At 37.2% G+C, this 20,480-nt stretch overlaps 1 protein-coding gene across 3 annotated transcripts in view; it reads right to left on the bottom strand.

The window, feature by feature from the left end:
• HMGN3 (high mobility group nucleosomal binding domain 3) overlaps positions 1 to 19,990 on the bottom strand; it is a 31,255-nt gene extending 11,265 nt beyond the window's left edge. For 2 of the 3 annotated variants that reach the window (XM_090282686.1, XM_090282687.1), the window contains exons 1-2: positions 19,821 to 19,990; positions 399 to 449 (exon numbers count right to left, since the gene is read on the bottom strand). In XM_090282686.1, coding sequence (XP_090138812.1) covers positions 399 to 449; positions 19,821 to 19,835 — 66 coding nt within the window. In that variant the 5' untranslated portion in view covers positions 19,836 to 19,990. The remainder of the gene's footprint in view (positions 1 to 398; positions 450 to 19,820) is intronic. The other variant, XM_090282688.1, reaches the window with a different exon arrangement.
• Positions 19,991 to 20,480: the final 490 nt, after the last annotated feature.

Here is a 20,480-nt window from a genome sequence, read left to right on the forward strand (position 1 = left end):
GCCTAAAAAGTAATTTATAATTCACTCACCAGAGCAGAGAATTTATTAAATCAACAGTCTTGTATTTTCTTGCTGTGAAAGGCAGACTTTGTTCTCCTTGATGAATTTACCTATTATCTCAATTTTTTCCCTGAAGGAATTCTCAGTATCTGCTTTAACAGACAGCAGGACTGACGGGTAGAAACATAAATAACATAGTAAATGGAAAATGCCTCATCTGTGAACCTGACTGAAATATACTGAGGGCAAGGGAGACTACACAGTGACACTTTTATCTCTGCCTTATGCATTCTCAACCACCTTGTGTAAAAATAGTACTCATTCGGATGCAGACTATCATAACAATATTAAAAATTCCAGTAGAATAATTAAATACAGGATGTCAAAGATATACTTACCTCCTGTTTAGTTACTTTGGATCCATCCTTGCCTTCAGTATTCTCTGGAGACTAGAAAAAAAAAAAAAATCAGTGAACTGTATTTATATTGGAAAACAAACATTAGAGGGAGATTTTTTAAAAAGTTGTTTAAATTCTCTGGACCGTATAAACCAACAGATATTTTGCGGGGAAAAAGTTTGTATGAGGATATATTTTGCGCACGTGCGCGAGCGCACACACACGCGCACACACAGCACTTATCTGCGTAACTGCTCTTGTTTTAAACCGGGAGTGTCGCAAGAATTGATATGAGTCCCTGTTCTCAACGCACATTCACCCTAAGCGATTTTCATTCTTTGATGATTCCATGCGGGTGAAAGAACAGGAACCCAGCAGTCAGTGGCCGGAATGCCTGGAATCCACCCGCATGTTCCAGTCGCTTTGATGCTCTGAGATGAGGGCAACATGCTAGAAAAGCCCGGACAATTGCAAAAGCATATTTTTATCCCATGGCTGCTTGGCTTTGATTTCGGCCCGTTTCTTGATATGACCTGACTTGATATTTATCATTATTTTCCCATTATCAACTCCAGCACCTCCACCGCACTCCCAGCCTCACAGCACAGCCAAGCGCCTTGCCAGCCCATCTGATTTGTTCCCTGATTTTGATCCAGCCCCCGTGCAGCACCTAACCCCTCTTGTGACAGCCCAAACCTGCCTCTTTTACGGGCTTGCATACAATGGGGAAAATATACTTAGATTTACATGAAATAGCAATTACCCCAATATATTTTTATTGGCTAAAGATAATAAGTAAGATTAAAACAAACTAATTAGAAAATTGAGCTATTTAACATAAGATATGAATAGAATTCCATAAGGAAAAAACACAAATATCAAATTAATGTTTGGCACAACATTTGGCTTAGCAAAATAAAAACAGCTGTGTGGTAATGCCTTATCTGATAGAATGAGAAAAAAGAAAAGATCATAAAACCCACTGTTTGGTGGGGCAGGTGACACTGTAAACTAACATAATATTATCAAAGAACAACCTGGCATCATAAAAAAGACATAGGTCTAATTATATAATGACACAGCAATTCCAATTTTAGAACTAGGACTCAAAGGAGAATGTAAAAATACAGTTTTATTTGTGTTATTTCTAATATGGAATAACTGGAAATGACTTACTGCAAATGTTTAAGTAAACTATGTAACTTAATTCAATGGAATTAAAAATAGGCTATGTGACTACATTGAAAGTATACATTAAATAATGCTAAATTAAGAAAACTTCTAAAAATAATATGTAAGACAGGTCGGAAGTATATAGTCTTTGATAAAGACAAAAGCCTTCCTTCAAGTCAAAGGACACAGTAAACCTTCTCTTCTTCCTAGGGTTTCCTGTTACCCAGTTTACCTCTCCCTAGAGCTCCCCAGATCCATGGAGCTCTCAAATCAACTATTCTATTTTTCCCTCCTCCAGGGAACCTTCTCTTTCATGAAGGGAAACAGAGTTTTTCTTTTCTGTTCTCCACTCTCGTGCACAGGATTGTCTGATTCACAGATCTACTGCTATATTCGTCAGCAGAATTAGAGAGGGCAAAATCTTGGGAAGTGATCATATGAAGACAATCCCTAGATGGACCATTGGCCTACGCTTACTTCTTGGCTACAATCTCAATCCTCTGGCCACAGACCAGACCCTCTGTTGTCAAGGAGTGCTGGGCTGTCTTTTACACCTGTCGGGCCACTCAGCAGATTTATCTGGGGTACCCTCTGCCTGTTACTGACAGACATTTAAGGAAGCAGCATATAGCTATTGCTGATGTTAAATGAAATTAAAAAATAAAAAATGATTTAATGACATTATTTTTAATATTTTTCCATGCAGTGGATTAGTGAGAGCTATATGACTGAGAGAGTACTCTTTAAACACTGACCTAAAATGTTTGAATTGGATGTAAGTTATTGAAAAAGAGAAACTTTTAAAGATACCATATAATAAAGCAGGTATAATTGAAAATTACCCTGGCTGGTTTGGCTCAGTGGATTGAGCGTCGGCCTGCGAGCTAAGTGTCGCTGGTTCGATCTTCCAGTCAGGGCACATCAGAGAAGGAAAACTCTGACTCCAAAAAACCTCCGTTGCCTTGCGGCATACCTCTTCAGGGGAAAGGCTAAGGGAGTAAACCCTGACAGAAAATCCGGAGCCGGAGTCCCTAAGGCGGTTTGACGTTGTAGTCAACACCGGCAACTCCTGCAGCGCACCTGAAGCCAAGCTGTATTGACTCCGTCTTTCCCTTGGACCCTTCAGCTGCGAAGAGAGGGGGGGTCTGCTGCATGGGCAACAGCAGACCCTCCATATCACCCTGCCCAGGCTCTGTAGCTTCAGCTTCACTGGAGAGGACACTCCAGCGTCATCGCAAGATGTCGATTCAACACGGGAGGAGACAGACACCGTGTCACTCCCGAGTCGGACTGCACAGCCATTCTCGGCGGTGCAGATAAGACTCTTAAGAAGCTACACCATCGTCTCTCGAGATGGACGGCTGCCGAAGAATAATTGAAAATATTAATGTCTTCAGATGAAAGATGTGAAGAACTACAATTCTAGGCAAAGCTGGTTTCCCTGGCAATCTCTCCACAAGGGCTTGCTATTAACAAGTGTGTAACAAACTTGCAGTCAGGAACAACCCAAGTAATCTTTACCCTGGGATCAATGTGGTACTGTGGCATGAATGCAGGTCAGGACGCAGGCCTAAATCTTGGCTTTCTACCTAGGAGCTATGTGATCTAAGGCAGTGCCTTGATCACTGTGGCTGTCTCTTTACCTATGAATGATAGTGACATGTAATTCAAAGGGTTATGCTTGTGATCAAGCGAGATGTTAAGAAGAACATGTCATAGACGGCGAATTGTTATATAGATGTTATGCAGCAAAAGATAAAAGCTCTTAATGAGTCTCCTGAATTATCAAACATACTGTCAAATCATATTCAATAGAGCCTCAGACTTGAGCACATCCCCTTACATCCAGATTCCCTGCAATCTTGTCACCTGTTTTTGTTGCATAGATTAACGGGCATACTAATCAGAAAGATCAATCATTTCAGGTTATCTTATCACATGCCTTGTCTAAGATTAACATTTAGTCAGGAGGCTGGAGATGGTAAGGAGGGTGTGGTATGAAGGGATTAAAAGAAAAATCTGAATTTTTTTGTCCCAAAGGATTATGAAGAATAAAAACAAAGGAAAGAGGGAAACAAAGCTTGAGGGTGTACATAGATGATCTCAGCCATATGTCAGTATTCTAGCAGGCTGATGGGAAAGATGGAGGTGACTACGGTGGGGGGCTGGGACTTCCAAAGCAGAGGGGCTCTTACCCGACTCCCCAGGACAGCGTGGGTTTAGGCTAATCCAGTTTGAACCCAGAGTGGTCAAGACAGCAGACAACCATGATCAAATGAAAAGGTCTCATTCACATATCTAAGGCTCCTTCAGCACACGCGTGGCATGGGTACTGAGTTGAGAGCTAGCATGGGGTCAGGGACATACATGGTGGCCAGATGAAAGGCACCATAGGGATTCTGGGAGTCTAGAGCACTGCTGAGAGCTGATCTGAGGGCAAGTCTCCAGGCAAATGGACCACTGAACACCTGGCAACCTGATGAGGACAGAGAGTCAGCCAAGAAGGCCTAAACTTTGGCAAAAATCAACAGGCAGTTGAAATTTTTTTAATTACAAATTTTGAAAATAAAAGTAGGCTCATTGAAATAAGAAAAACTTGAAACATAAACACTAGACCAGGGACAGTAAAAGAAATAATGAATTGTCACAGACTGCTGAGAAATTAGCCCAGAATGCAATAAGGAGAAATAAAGAAATGAATAATATGAAAGAGAGGTTAGAAGACACAGTGACTAATTGAGAAGCTCCATATATACCTAATAGTTATTTTGGAAGCAGAGAACAGAAGTACTAGGAGGAAGGCAAAGACATAAATAAAGCCAAGACTATTTCCAAATTGAAGTCATGACTCTCCAGATTGAAAGTTCATACCAAGGAACAAACTGGAAACCAAAAGAACAAACAAATACATTGGAAATACTGTAATAAAACTAGAATGCTTCTCTGGCCGGGTGGCTCAGTTGATTGGAGCATCATATGGTACACAAAAAAGGTTGTAGATTCGATCCCCCATCAGGGCACATATCTAGGTTGTGGGCTCGAGCCCCAGTAGGGACTTTTAAGGGAGGCAACGAATTGATGTTTCTCACATCGACCTCTATGTTTCTTTTTCTCTCTCTCTTTCTGTCCCCCCACTCTCAAAAATCAATAAACATGCCCTCTGGTGAGGATTTAAGAAAAACTGCAGAATGCCAAGGAAAATGAGAAAAATCTTAAAAGTTATAAGGGTTAAAAGATGGATTATCTATAAAATATTACTTCTTACCAGCAACTACAAAGGTAAGAAAATATAATGTTCAAGGAGCTTATAAAGACTATCAAACTAGAATTCTATACCCAGCTAAGAATAAAGGCAGAATATGACAAAGCCCAATAGAGCCTTTTATTCAATAAGGACTTATTACTAAAGGGTTAAATTCAGCCATTAAAAACATGAATCCAGATGGAAGGAAAATATATAAGAAAAAATGTTGGTAAATCTAATGAACTATTACCTATAGATAATAATACCTATTTTATGTGTGTTTAAATTGCAGAAAATTTCAATATAAATGCTGTATCAGTGCTGTCCTATAGAAATATATTATGTAATTCTAGATTTTCTATAGCCACATTAAAAAAGTAAAAAAGTAGATGAAATTAATTTTAATAAGATTTTAGTTTACTGAATATCTAAAGTTTTATTACTTCAACATTTAATCAATATATAAATTATTGAGATATTACATAAACTTTTTGGTACTAAATCTCCAAAATCTGACACGCATTTTACACTCTAGCACATCTCCATTCAAATACTAAAATTTCACTAGGATTACCTGATCTGTATTTAGAGTTCATAAAGTATATAGTGATTTTACATATCCAGGTTTTTTCAAACATATTTAACATTTTCCAATAACTGAATCTAATACTAGTTTTTAAATTTAAGTTGATTAAAATTAAAGTTTTAAAAATTCAGCTCATTCTTTTTATGTAAATAGCCTCATGAAACTGTTGACTACTATACTGGACAGCACAGTTCTCGACAATAACCACTGCAAAAGATGAAAGCAGGATAGATCAGAAGTTAAAGGTCCTGGTTTTGTTCTGAAAGACAATACAGACACAAAAATTTTAGACTTTGTTAAAATAAAATTTAAGGATAGTCATTAAAATTTTTAAGAAAAGAAATAGGATCTATAAACTTACAAGTCAAAGAGGAGTAAAAGTAAGCAAATTTTCCTACAAAAGGCAAGGGAAAAAAAGAACAAAGCAAGGGAAAACACATGATAAATAGAAACCACAAATTGAGTCATTAGAAAAAGTCCAGATACATTAAAACTCACAATATACCTAAACAGATTATACTCATTCATTATAATGTCAAGTGACAGAAGAAAACAATAACACATGTATATGATTCCACTTTCACAAACTTTAAAACATAAACAAAATAATATTATGGATTTATATATGACATATATATCATAAATGCATAAAATCATGAACTGGAAGGATACAAACCAGATTCCTAATGGTTGTCTCTAGGGAGGCTGAAAAGAGAAAGGAGCCAAGGGGGTTTTTTAAACTTGAACTTTATCTGCAAAATTTTATTTTATTTATTAAAAATATCTGAAGCAGGTACGATAAAAATGCTCAAATTTGTAAATTCTGAGCAGTGGGTAAATAAGAATGTCATATTATTTCCTGGATCTTTCTGTATTTTATTTTTTCCAAAAAAAAGTATTACCAATATTGGGGGGTGGGGCTGGAAGCCAAGTCCAGGTTAATAGTGCCATGTCTATTTTCCTAAAGCAAGCATTTTCTGTGTTTCTTGAATGGCTTATGCATCTGGTTCATACACTGCCTCTTCATTTTCTGTTCAAGATATAGAATTCATAATCACCTTATTTGTGCTTATATGAAGGAACTGGAGTAGGGCACAACTGGAAGCCAAGAGCACTATAAACACTGATTCAAAGCGTTCCCTCTTGCACCAGTGGGGGAGGAGGGGTGGGCAGAGGGACCGTGGAACCCTCTGCAGCTGACTGACTGTTCTAGATCCTTTCTTTCTTTACACAAAGATGCCTGGGTCTTGCGTCTGAGGACACTAAAGTGTACCGAAGGGGCACAACTAGTTTCCTTAAGGCTACAACAGGACCAGCAGTCCTTATCAGGAAACCAAGATAATAAATTCGGAATTTTTATTCTATAGACCATCCATATGGAATCAATAGGAAAAAGTTACCCAATTGTTGAGCTTCTCTTTCAATAAATGGAGTTACCACCTTTTAGAGGACATTGTGAGTGTCATAAGCCCAATTTTTTTCCCTCCAAACTCAGGAAGCCATCAGAAATGACAATATCCTTATGTCTTTCAACAATTGCTTGGGGATACTTCCAGATGGCAATAGCCTGTAGATTGTCACTGCAGAGGAAGATACAAGGGGGGACTCTCAAAAAAACAAATATTATCTTTTGGAGGGTAGGCCCCTTGTAGTATAGGCTTCCCCCACTAGGTGAGTGTTCTAGGAACCCATCTGGATCAGTGTACCAGCTGGCATTGTTGTGAGAGGCTGTGTTCAGCTTCAGGAATTTTTTTTGAAGATTCTTTCAACGCATTTGTCCATTTCATGATGGGTGATTTATAAGTGCACTTGCCCATACTGTGCAGAGAGGTGTTCAGCTGTCAAAACAGCATGGCCCATGTGCCTCACCCTCTCTATTCACCCAATCTCACTCCAAGCAACTGTTTTTGTTTTCCTAGATCAGAGAAGTCCTCAAAGGGAAACGGTTTTGCCATGTGGAAGAGGTAAAAGAGAAAGCAGAAAATGGCAGAAGCACTGAATGGCATCAAAATCGAAGAATTCAAAAACTGTTCTGAGCAGTGGGGAAAAAAAATCTCGATAGGTGTATTGCACCAAATGGAGAGTACTCTAAAGGTGATATGTAAGAATAAATACACAATTTTTTATAAATAAATTACGTTTTTTTTTCTGGTTGCCCCCTAGTATACTGAGGGTGTGGTAGGAAGTTGGGAAGTGTCAGCCTAACCCCTGGTGCCATGTTTCTCAGCCACAACATGAAAGAGGAGAATTCAGGATTCTTAGCAACAAGTGCTAAACCTTACATTGAAGTTTCAAAAGTCTTTACTGGTAAATTATAGGCTCTCAGAGATACATTTCTATAATTTTTAGTGACAAAACCTATTGCTTTTTAACTTAAGTGAAGTAGTTGAATTATTGTAACCATTTGCTAGCAGCCATAGAACAAATCCAGTTTCAACTCCCAGGTTATCCATGCTAACGGGGAAAATCTGGGAGTAGATATAAGCAACAATCACTTTTAATATGGGGAATGTGTCACTTGGCAGTGATTTTTCTCTAATTTGCTGGCCAATATTTTTTTTAATTTTTATTATTTACAATTTATTTTAAAGTTAATTTTCAATCTCTGTTACAAATGCAAGGCTGGAGGAAAGAAAGCAGTCCAATAGTGAGCTTGTTAGCAGAAGACAACCATTCTGGGACAAAAAAGCCAAATAACGCATCCAGAGATGACTATAATTACTTCTGCTAAGATTAACACATAACTATTTGAGTAATGCAATGTTAATTTCCCTCTACAAATGTCCATGAAATATTATGAGGTTTTTCAAATAACAGTTCCCTTAAATTCCAATATTCCCATAATACACGAAATAGACACTAAAATTTTTATTCAAAACTATCAGGACCACTGTTTAACACAAGCATGGCTGTTTTTAATTCATCTTGGAGGTGTACTTTGGGACCTTCCAATACTGCATTGCTTTTAAAAATATTTTTTTTAAATCCAATACCTGGAATTGAGAGACCACATGCAGAGGATTAATAATCAAATGAATGTTAAATTTCTTTGCTATCTACTCCTTTGCTTATGTTGATTAATTTCATCAACTTCTGTAAACCCAAATTGCACTTATTAAAATAATGTCAGGTTAGTGTCTTCCTAGAGTAATATTTTGTGTTCGAGATAAATGTAACTGAGTTAATACTTCTGCTTCAAAAGACTTCGATGACCCTGGCTGATGTGCCTCAGTGGGTTGAGCGCCGGTCTATGAACTGAAGGGTCACGGGTTCGATTCCCAATGCCAGGGTTGCAGACCAGGTCCCCAGCTGGAGGTGAGGCACCCAGCAACCGATTGATCTCTTTCTACCTCCCTTCCTCTCTCTCAAAAAATAAATATAAAAAATCTTTTTAAAAATAATACTTTGGATGAACTGAAATAAACAGCAAATCTCTCTTTTCTGAGGGATATACTTTCAGGGAAAATATCTCACATTGTAAAGGGAAACTGAAAGTAAAGAAAAAACCATGTTCAGCTAGGTTCAGTGACATTTTATTAGCATAAATATACATAACTCAATAATGGGAGTATATCATTAATATGAAATAAATAATTCAAAATATTTTACACACTGTTTGGTATGAGTTGCCTCTTTCATGAGTTACCTTCCTCCATGTATTGTGGTTTTGCATGGAATGGGATCATGGAGGAAGCACCTGACTGAGGTCAGAAGCCTGCATTCTATTTAGCCTTATAGCTCATGTCCCTGGGCCTAATTTTCTCGAGAGTAAATTATGAAGATGGACATGAAGTTCTCACTTGTCTGACTTACTTGGCTGCTCATACACTTATTCATCACACTGCGGAAGTATCATATGAATACTATAGGGATTCCAGGTACTGGAGTCTTGGAAAAGGACAAGAGAAGAGCCCCATAATATTAATAAATATGCATATTGCACTTCATGCAAGGCAGTGATCTAAATGAATTAATCCTTATCACAACCCTGTGAGGTTGGTAAAATAGCATCATGTCTGCTTTATAAATGAGGAATTGAGACCAGAGAGATTTAGTAACCTGCCCAAGATTACCCAGCTAGCAATCTTGCTGGTAAGTGGAAGGGCTGGGATTCAGATTCAGGAAGGCTGGCTCAGAGTTCATTCTCTTTCACACTACACCACTCTAAATCTTACTAATTTCAAAACTGGATGCAGACCTGGGATGCTAGAAAACAAAGGGCTTCTGGTTTGGGAAATATTTTAATCTGTGCACCTAGCCAAGGAGCACATAAAATGTAATAGTGTTTCTTATTCCTCCTCATTGTGAACTTCTTGGAATAACAATAAGCAATTTCTCATTAAAAATACTATATCTTCAGATGAACATCAATTTACTATTCTGGGTTTTTAAATGGTCACATACACAGATACAAGTATTTTGTCTCACTATTAAAACTAATGAGAAAACACCAAACACTATCTATAATTTTTAAAAGTACTTCATATTTTCCAAAACACTTGCACATTGATCTAGTATTTGATCCTTTCAATAGCACTGAGATACACAGAGGCATTCTTAAGATTTCCATTTTACAGATGAAGAATAGAAGCTCAAAGAGGTCAAGCTACTTTCCCCTGATAAAGAGTGGCAGAGTCCACACTAAACCCAAGCCTTCCAACTTTCACACCTGGGTTTTTAAAGGATGTTACCAGATGGTTACTTTGGCCTCAATCTGAATTAACTTCTAGCAAATGGTGAACACAGTTACGATGTTCCTTGTATTTTTACAAAACTAATCAGCTGGCTCTTATGTAACTGACGTGACCACTAAAAGGGGGAAACAGTAAAATTAAAAAGTATATCAAGAAAATAAGTAAAGGAAAGCAATGAGAATTAGAGAGAAAAAATATAGTTTTAAAAACGGTATTATATGGCACATATATGAAACTTTAGAAGTCTTTAAAGCTTCACACTTTGATCACCTCAAGTCTTTAGTATGTTTACCTCCCACATGCACCATAGTAAATACTCATGACTCCTCACAATATAGACTTCAACTAATTCTGTCCAGTATTATAAAAAACCATAGATTATACCCAAAATGAAAAAAGAAGAGAGAAGGAAATAAAAGAAAAAGAAATTTTAAAAAACAACACTTCTTCCACCAACAGTGCAAAAGGGTTTCTTCCCTTTTCTCCACATTTTCACCAGCACTTGTGGAAGGCAGTATGGAGACACCTCAAAAAAATAAAAATGAATCTGCTTTTTGACCCAGTGATCCCACTTCTGGGAATATATCCAAAGGAACCCAAAACACTAATTCAAAAGAACATAAGCACCCCTATGTTCATTGCAGCTTTATTTACAATCGCCAAGATAGGGAAGCAGCCCAAGTGTCCATCAGTAGATGAGTGGATAAAAACAACTATGGGACACTTACACAAATGGACTACTACTTGGCCATAAAAAAGTAGAAAATTTTACCTTCGCAACAGTATGGATGGGCCTGGAGAACATTATGCTAAGTGCAATAAGCCAGTCTCCCAGCCTGGTTGCATTTACTTCCCTGCCAGGCTCATGTGTGTACCACATTAGCTCCCCAGTGACCTAAAGATTCCATGTAACTGTATACATGCCAATATATAAAATAATTTGATCAAATCTTTGTAGCCACTCAAAAAAAACCAAACCAAAACAAACAAACAAAACACACACACACAGAGAAAGACAAACATCATATGATTTCACTCATATGTGGAATCTGAACAAACTGAACTAACAAGGAAAATGGAGACAGACACATAGATGGAGAGCAGGATTACAGCTAGAAGGGGTGGGAGTGATTAGGGGGCACAGGGATTGAGCAAAAAGGAAAAAGGACTCATGGACATGGACAACAGTGTGGTGATGGCTGGAGGGTGGGAGGTATAGGGGCACTAAATGGTAATAAAAAAATAAAGATTAAATTTTAAAAGTTTTTAAAGCACACACACAGAAAAGGAAAGAAATCTCTAAATACCTAATTCATGGTTTATAGTGATAACGTACCTTTTAAATAAATAAAGCTAAATAAAGTACTCAGAAAAAAAAAACAAAACACTTTTTAGGGTAGACTTTGTTTTTATCTTTTTACAGGCTCAAAATAATCAAGATATAATTTTAAAATAACATCACTTTTTATCTTTAAAAATAACCTTCATTATTAAAAATTAATCAATTGGTAATCCAGAACACTGAAATAAAATCCGTCCAGTCCTAAGTTTAATAGATTTTCCTAGCTATAAAGCTTTTATTCTTAATTGATGAGCTCCAAAAACAAAAGCATCTGATTTTTTAAATCCAATGCCTAAGTAATGGTGGCTTAATATTTATATTACAATCCCTCAACAGACTATATAATATGCAAATATATTTACATGTTTCTGGCCATAGAGGTATATCCTTATTATTCTATATATAAAAAATAAGTGAAGACGGTATATCTTGGCAATAGTAAATCCAACAGTTCATGGTGGAATTTGAGAAAATATGAAGTCCTAGACTTTTGGTACTCAAAGCTATCAATACCTTGTACATGACCCTATACCTTCAGTTACTGAAATACCCAGAAGACTCCATGATAATGTGCCTCTCCCCTGACTCCTGCCTTGGGGCATGATCACAGATAATGAGGACTTGCTGGGTAACTTGCTCCGACTAGCAACTAGAGGGAATGGCGTCAGCCTATATCTTAATAAAAACAACATTTTAAACAAATAAACACTCACAAGTTTATATAATTTCTTATTCTTTCTTGTTTCAGTCATTGGGCACCTTTCTTTAAATAAAAAGTACATCAGGTTATTAAAAATAAACATTGAGAGACATATTGTGGCATGGTTAAAAGCAAAATTCTTGAGTAAAAAAGGGCTGGGTTGGAATTCCTGATTCTATCACTTTTGAGCTGTGTGACGCAGTGGAAATTCCTTATCTCGCTAAATTCCAGTATTCTCACTGTGTATGAGAAAGGCCAAGGGCTGCGTGGTTAATTAAGAGCACAGGCTCTGGAGTCAGACTGCCGGGACTGCAATCCCAGTTCAGCCATTCCTATCACTGGGGCCTTCTGCAAAATGGCAGTGTGACAATACCCATCTTACTTGGAGGACTCAGTTCATTAATGCAAAGTGCTCAGAACAGTGCCTGAGTCATAAAAAGCTACCTAAATGTTATTTACTGTGGCTGTCATATCATTATCTGTGAGATGAGGATAACCTCATAGAACTGTTGTGAGAGTAAAATGAAATAATATAAAATTATACCATAATACCTCCCATACATATGTCTAATAACTTAACATATTCTTATTAAAACTAAAGTGCCTACTGCATATAAAGCATGTAACTCAGGTCTGGTACATCCAGGCATTCAATAAATGGTAGCTTAAATTTTAATTGTAACATGTATTTATATGTTGTTATTGATATATTTCTCTTAAAATATTAAATTTTAGGACCAATTTTGAAATTTAAAATTGTTTTCTCTATTTTTCTACTTCTGAATATGTGTATCATTTACTTTATCTGTGACTGAATATGCATTTGCCTTGGGCATATCTAAATAGCCTTGTTTCTGGGCAGTTCCACAGATAAAAGAATACTAGACTCAATAAAAATCTTGACTAGGAACCATATATGATTTGACTGAACTTTTATGAGAAGAAAATGAAATGTACATCAAATAAGAAGCTAGTGAAAAAACAATTCAACATTTTGATTTGGCTTGTTATCTTCAACACTGATTTTTAAATTACTCAGGAAACTAACCTCATATTTCAACATACTAGGTACGGTGAAAGCAGACAGCTTAAATGGTGTTTATTTCAATCACCATTTCCAAACTGTACCCTGCAGAAAAGTGGAATACATTTAATTTTGGTGTAAACAAAAGGAGTGTTTTAGGAGGAAAATACAAGAAAAGAGGATCACTCAATAACTGATTAGCCAAGAGAATTGTAATGTTATATGAAGATACTTTTAAACAATTTTTTATAAGAAAAATAAACCACATAAAAATGCACCAGATTAAAGCTTATGTTCTTTCAAAAGCACTACATTTGTTAATTGGTTGCTAAACTTTTATTCCTATAATTACAGTTAATTAGACATCCAGGGTGAGATATGCTTGCTCCCTATCCACTGTGTGTGCCATGTGTCCTTCTACAAAATGGAAGCTTGGTGCTTACTACAAGACTATTATTTCACTGTAGTCTCTTAATAATTACAAACATCATCATCACAACAATGAACATCCATTGACTGTTTTACACATGCCAGGCACTGTGCTATAAACTCTGTATTCAGTATTTCATCTAATTCCTCCAACAACGCAATGAGGTTGAACATAATTCTATCCTGGTTTTATAGATGAAGAAACTGAGTCTCAGAGATTTAGAAACTTAGAAGTTTAGGAAAAACTTAAGTTACCTGCCCTAAATCATAACTAGTAAATAGTAACATCAGATCAAATTGGACTATCTCCCCAACAAGTAAATGAAATAATTAAATTTGGACTTTCTTCTCTTGAAAACCATTCATGTGTGTACTCATTCAACAAATAGTTGCAGACCTGTGCTAGGAGCTAGGAGGGTAAAAAAAAAAAAAAAAAAGGATTATATCTATCAAAGACTTCATGTTCAAGTGGAATTAGGATTACAAATTTAGGTAATGAATCAAATAAAGTGTGCCAACTTAAAAACATGGAGCCAGACAACCACCTAAAAACACAAGAGGGTCATTAACAGAAAGGCATAGGGACCAAGAAGTCACTAACTTTGTACTAATGAGGGAGCATGGCTACTGTTGACAATCTAATCTCAACTGTAGTACCAGGCCTTCAATTTAACTTCCTCATACTGCAAAGAAAGCAATACTTTACAGAAAGACCAATGATAGTGGACCTTTAGTAACAAGCTAGCACTGATATTCTTAAGATTTAAAAAAAAAAAAAAAAGTTATAATCCCCAATCATTTAAACCAAATAATTTTTTGTCAGTGTTTTTTTCTTTGGACATGTACTCTGGCCAAACCTTTAAATGCTCATAGCTTTTGTTGTGGCTTATTAGCACTTCTTGTCATGAATTACAATTACTTGCATATGTAGATTACCTGCCCTGTCAGACTGAAAGATCCTTACAATAAGGGCATTTATTCATTCACTTCAAAAAAGATTGAAAAAAAAAAACCCAATAGTTTACTTACTTTCCTGAGGTAATGGGTACCTTGCATAAAGGTGATGCGCTAGAAATGTTTATTTAACATGGAATGAGTGAATGAATTAATAAAATAAACCACCCTGCCTTTTTGAAGTTTTTACTCAAATATAGGTTCCATATCAATATAAATTCAATTAAACTCAGCACTTATGGATGGCATACTATCTGTCAGACCAGGAAACTCAATATAGTAAGATGGCAATTCTCTCCAAATTGATTTATGAATTTAATTCAATCCCCATCAAAATTATGACAGGCATTTCTGTAGAAATGTACAAGCTGATCCTAAAACTTATATGAAAATTGAAACAATGTAATAGCCAAAACAATTTTGAAAAAAAAGAACAAAGTAGAGAACTGACATAATTAGATTTCAGATCTTACTATAAAACCATGATAATGTGGGATTAAGGTAAGAATAAACATACAGAGAATGGAACACAACTTAGAGCACCCAAATAAATCTTTACATTCATGATGAATTGATTTTTACCAAAGGTTCCTAGGCAATTCAGTGGAAAAAGAATTATCTTTACAGTAATTGGTGCTGGGACAACTGGATATACACATGCACCATCCTCCCCCCACCCCAAATATTAAACCTTTATTTCACACTATATCCAAAGTTAATTCAAAATGGATCATGGACCTAAATATGAGATAAAAGTTCTAAAAGAAAATACCTGTGACCTTGGATTAACAAAGATTTAAAACTTATGTTCTTTAAAAAATATCATTAAGACAGTTTTTTTAATTAAAAAAAAGCCACAGACTGAAAGAAAATATCTACAAATCATATATCCGATAAAGTACTTGCATCCAGAAAATATAAAGAACTCTTACAACTCAATAATAAGACAAACAATCCAATTTAAAAATGGGCAAAAAATCTAAATAGACATTTCACCTGAGATATATATTGTGCTAATAAGCACATGAAAAGATGCTCATTATCATTGATTATTATGGAAATGCAAATTAAATTCATTAGAATGACTATAGCAAAAAAACTAACAATACCAGGTATGAACAAGAATGTGGAGAAACTGGAACTATCATGCACTGATGGTACAATCACTTTGGAAATAGTTTGCAAGTTTCTGAAAATATTCAAGACACTTTCATACCACCCACCAGTTCTCCCTTTAGGAAACTTCCCAAGAAAAATGAAAGCATGTCTATGAAATATTTATGTACAAACATTCATGGCAGCAGGACTAGTTTTTAAAAATTACATCTAATTATTCTTAATCATATAAATTTTTTGATTTCTGGTAAAACTAAACATTTTCATCTGAGTCTGTAATTCTTTTATAAGGATATACATCTTCTCCATAAGGAGTTTTGAGACTTTATTTTTTTAAAATAGCAAACTTCTTTTAGTACTATTTGGTACAAGTATTTTTCCCAGTTTTTCATAAGTTTTTAAATTTTAACAGTTTTTTTTTGCCATATTGAAATATTCATTTTCACATAGTTAAATGTATCTGTATTTTCATTTACAGACTCTTGTCTCTGGTATTATAACTTGTGATATTCTTATGAAAGATTAATCAAAAATCTTGAGCATTAGTAGTTAAGCATCCCCTGTGCCAAGCCAAGCACTACTGAGCCTTTCAAGTTTAAGAAAAAAAGATAAAACCTAACTTCATATTTCAAAGCAGGAGACAGCTGTTTTTCCCTTTAAACCTTTATTTTAAGTGCAGAAACACTCAGTAGTGTTTACACCCCAAATCATGGAAAATTGTCTCATGAGAGAATTTCTAATGTGACACACTTATAATAATTCTAGTGATGAGAAACTGGAAAAATAAAAAGAAGGATGTGAAATATGTTTCCTGTTGCTAATCATGCCAGGACCATGACTCTAAGGCCTCACTTGCTGATGCCTCTTTTGTAGAACACCAGATCAACACCGAACAACGTGACCACTGCAGGCATTCATGGATGTCTGAGCAGAACAGTCTAGAACTCAGTCACACAGCGTCCCACCACCATCTGAGTCCATGAATATTATCATTTTCCCACTCACTACTAATGGGTAGTGACCCATTGAGTCCCCCACCCATTAGGATATAGGGAAGTAAATTTTATTTATTTAAATCTCACAAACCCAGAAAGAGAGTTAATGCTAACTGAAGAAATCCTCACTGCTGAGTGATATATTGCTTCAAAAAATACTACATCAGTAATAAACAACCATGTGGTTTAATGTAGCTATCACATCCAAAGATACAGATAAAACAAAGATATGATTAAGAAATGTCATAAGAATATTTTACTTTAATGTGGATATTATGGGTTTTGAGTTGTGTAACTGAGGCCTGGTCATGTTAAGATACAATCAGAAGCATTCCGATGCCTGATAACAGAGAACAACTGTTTTTTCTTTGTATATGAGTTCTACCCACATTTTCAAGACCAGCCCAAAATCAACCTTCTTTCCTTACCTATCCTACAGCTTTTAGAGCCTGTACTATATATTCTGGAACATATATATAGGGTTAATACTATTCAATTGTTTTGTATCTACTACTCTTATCATCTCATCGAATTAAATATAAGCTCCTTGAGAGCAACCTGTGACATTAAAGCAGTGTTAGGATTACAGGTGTTCTTATTATTATAATTTTACTTATTATATTTTTATTCCAGATGTTTTATTACTAATGACCTTTTTTACTCTGCAGAAGCATTAAATACTTTTTCTTGGTTTCTGGGAAAAAGCATGAGGCCAACAATGCAAAAAAGTACTGTGGGGGCACTTCTAAAACTTATTATAACGTAGAACAGGCCATCCTTTAGTCACAAAACATTGAGTAGTACTACGTAAATCTTTTTACAATTACTCCAGATTTACAGATCTCCAAGAGTCATGCACAGATTTTGTCCAGTTCTGGTCTTTGCATCTAGCCAGGCTTTATTTTACCTAATGACAATGGCTTCCAATACAAGTTCCAGTGAACTCCAAGATTCCATGAGGTAGCTCTAAGGTTTAAGTGATGGATGGGATGGCCAAGGTAGCTGCTCCTGTTCAGGTTTTTCACCTCTAGGTATAAATGAAAAGCCTTCCTATAAATCAAGGAGAGGTCTGTCATCTCTGAAGAACACTCAGATGTCCTAAGGCATGACACACAGGTGCCAGTACTCAGGTGTGCCCCTAGTTCCAGAATGCCTGGCTTCATGGGGGCTCCCTGCCTTCCAGAGAAATAAAACAATAATCAAACCAGCTCGTCTACTGCTCTTCTTTTCTTCCCTTCTATTTCCTCAAGAGAAGGGGACAGTGAGGGAAAGAGATAGTAATGGTTTCACCAATTCTGGCTCTTGAACAACAAGGATTCTACCATGTCAGAGTCCATTATACATAAAGGGTTCGTGTATATCTAACCTTCTATTCATCTAAATTTGTTAATAATTTCCAGGAAAGGAGATGGTACAGCTAACCCTGTAAGCCATTTCTTGATGATGAGTTCCTTTGACTCTACTAAAGTTCCAAACCTTGTCATTAAAGCTCAGATAAAATGTTGAAAATGGTGGCATCAATTAATATCCTCATTTTAGTACTACAGGGCTGGAAAAACAATATTTTCATAAAAATTAAGTTTAGATAATGAATCTCAAGTATTAGCACTCTAATAAGACATCCATCTTCTTAGGCTGGGAGTACCTTCAAATTTCCTAAATTCCTCTTAACCCACCCAGCACTAAATAAAAAGAATGAGTAAATAATATTTGAAGTTAAGAACTTTGGACCTACAGCAACTAATTAAATCTCTGGTACTAGCTATTGGTTGGTGAGTCGTTGGGTAATTTATATCTCTAAGCCCAGTTCAATGGAGATAACACTTCTTTAGGTGTTCTGAGGATTAAATGAAATATTGTAAGTCAAACTATTCTCACAGTAAGAGGCACACAGCATGTGCAAAATAAACTTAAAGATAAAAAAAGACTGTTGTAATTAATATGGTTTTTTAAAAAGACAAGTTTCCATCAAATTTTCAATGACAGATAAAGCAAAAGCTTCTGTATTTTTGAACGTCAGTATTTTTAAGTAATGCATTCACTTAAACACACAAATCAGTCCACAGTCTTCAACAGATAAAGCAGGATATTATTTGTAATTCTGCCTCAAATTTAATACTCTCACAGGTTGACACTGTTGGAAACATTAGGGCAGGCAGTGGGAGGGTACAAAGCATTTTCTTAGGAACAGTCGCCACACACCTGTTTTCTCCCGGTGGAGGGAAGCTTTCCCTTCCCTCCCTGAGACTCCAAGAGAAATAAACGTCCCTGCGTGAGATACTTCATGTCCGAGGCCTGCACAGAAGGGGATATAATAGTCCTCAAGGAGAAGATGAGACTAACGTGACCCCAGTTCCCTCTACACACGGAGGGGCGCTGGAGAGGGCGACCCCCACCTTCCCCGACTGCGTGTGGGTTTGTGTCGCCAGAGCGGATTTGGTGGCCCCTGGCCTTGGCAGCCACAGTGGGTGACCCAGGCGCTAGATGTCTCCCGCCTTGCACGTTGCCAGCTGCGCCGATCTCGCCACGAACTGCTGGGCAAGTCCGAACTGCTGGGCAAGTCCGGCAGCCCGCCCCGCCTGCGGCGTCTCCAGCCCTGATTGACACTAGAGTTGGTACATACGGGTCTGTAGCAGAGGCGAGCAGGGGGGTGAGCGCTATTTTAAACATGGCTTTCTCTCTTCCTTAGCCTCAAGAGCCCTCGCGGCACACCCAGCCGTGGGTACGGCCCTCTTGGGACTAACCCCAACATCTGTCCGACTTACTTAGCTTTTTCGATCTCCCTATACATGTGCTCGTTTTTACCACCCTCGCTGCTCTCCTTCGGCACTAACAACAACCAGGCAGTTCGCAGAGAAAACTCCCCTCCTGGAGGGCGGAATGTAAATCGTTTTTGATGGAAATCATTCCACAGAGAATGAGTTCAAAAAGAGGGGAAACCGTGTCGCTTGACAGAAAGTAACATTGGGAGGTCGAGGGGGACAGTGGGAGGGAGAGAAGAAAGCATAAATGTCTACAACAAGCATCTGAAAACAAACGTGGAGAGCAAAGAGATTCGCAATCTCTAACTTATTACTGAGTGCATTCCGCGCAAGCCATTGAAATGACAAGGTTTGCTATAAGCACAATTTTAAGGCATTTGAAATCTTTTTTAGTAAGTCTTACCTTTCTCTTCGGCATAATGATTTTGTTTGTGGAGCTAAAAAGTAAAGCAACGGGCTGGAACTGCCGGTGCCGCCGCTGGATGTTACCACCGCCTCTGCAGCTGCTCACGCGCTGGGTACTGCCTCTTAGACCTGCACTTCAGCTGCTCCCTCCAGGGTCTCTCTACTCGCCGGCCTCCCTGCTCCTCCAATGACAAGCTCCGGCAGATGGTCGCGAGGCCCCATTGGCCGCGGCCACGTTCTAAATTCCATGAGGGCACGCCCACTTGTGCGCGCTCTGTATAAGCGCTGTTGTAGTTTCCACATCGCAGAAAAAAAAAAAAAAAAAAAAATCTGCCTGGCTGCTGAGCATGCCCAGTTGGGCTAGTAAACCCAAAGTCATACGACCCTGGAGTTTCATCGTTTTGCTGCGCCGGCTTTGGATTGTGTCAGTCAGTGTAGGCGGGCCTTAATAGGGAGGAAAAAGAGTAAGGATGGGCAATTTACTAACTTCATAATGTAAGTATATACAGTTCACAGCAGACACTACGTTTGCTATTCATAAAGGCTTGAAATGAACGCTATATGATGGAGACTTCTAAGGGTGGAAAGGTGCTCCGTCTGGAAGTCTAACAATTTCTAAGGGTCTTGGTTTCCCCTCCAGATATCTAGTGACAATAAT

The sequence above is a fragment of the Furipterus horrens genome, unplaced genomic scaffold, assembly GCF_987537825.1.
Source record: "Furipterus horrens unplaced genomic scaffold, mFurHor1.1.pri manual_scaffold_6, whole genome shotgun sequence".
In the NCBI taxonomy this organism is placed as follows: domain Eukaryota; kingdom Metazoa; phylum Chordata; class Mammalia; order Chiroptera; family Furipteridae; genus Furipterus; species Furipterus horrens.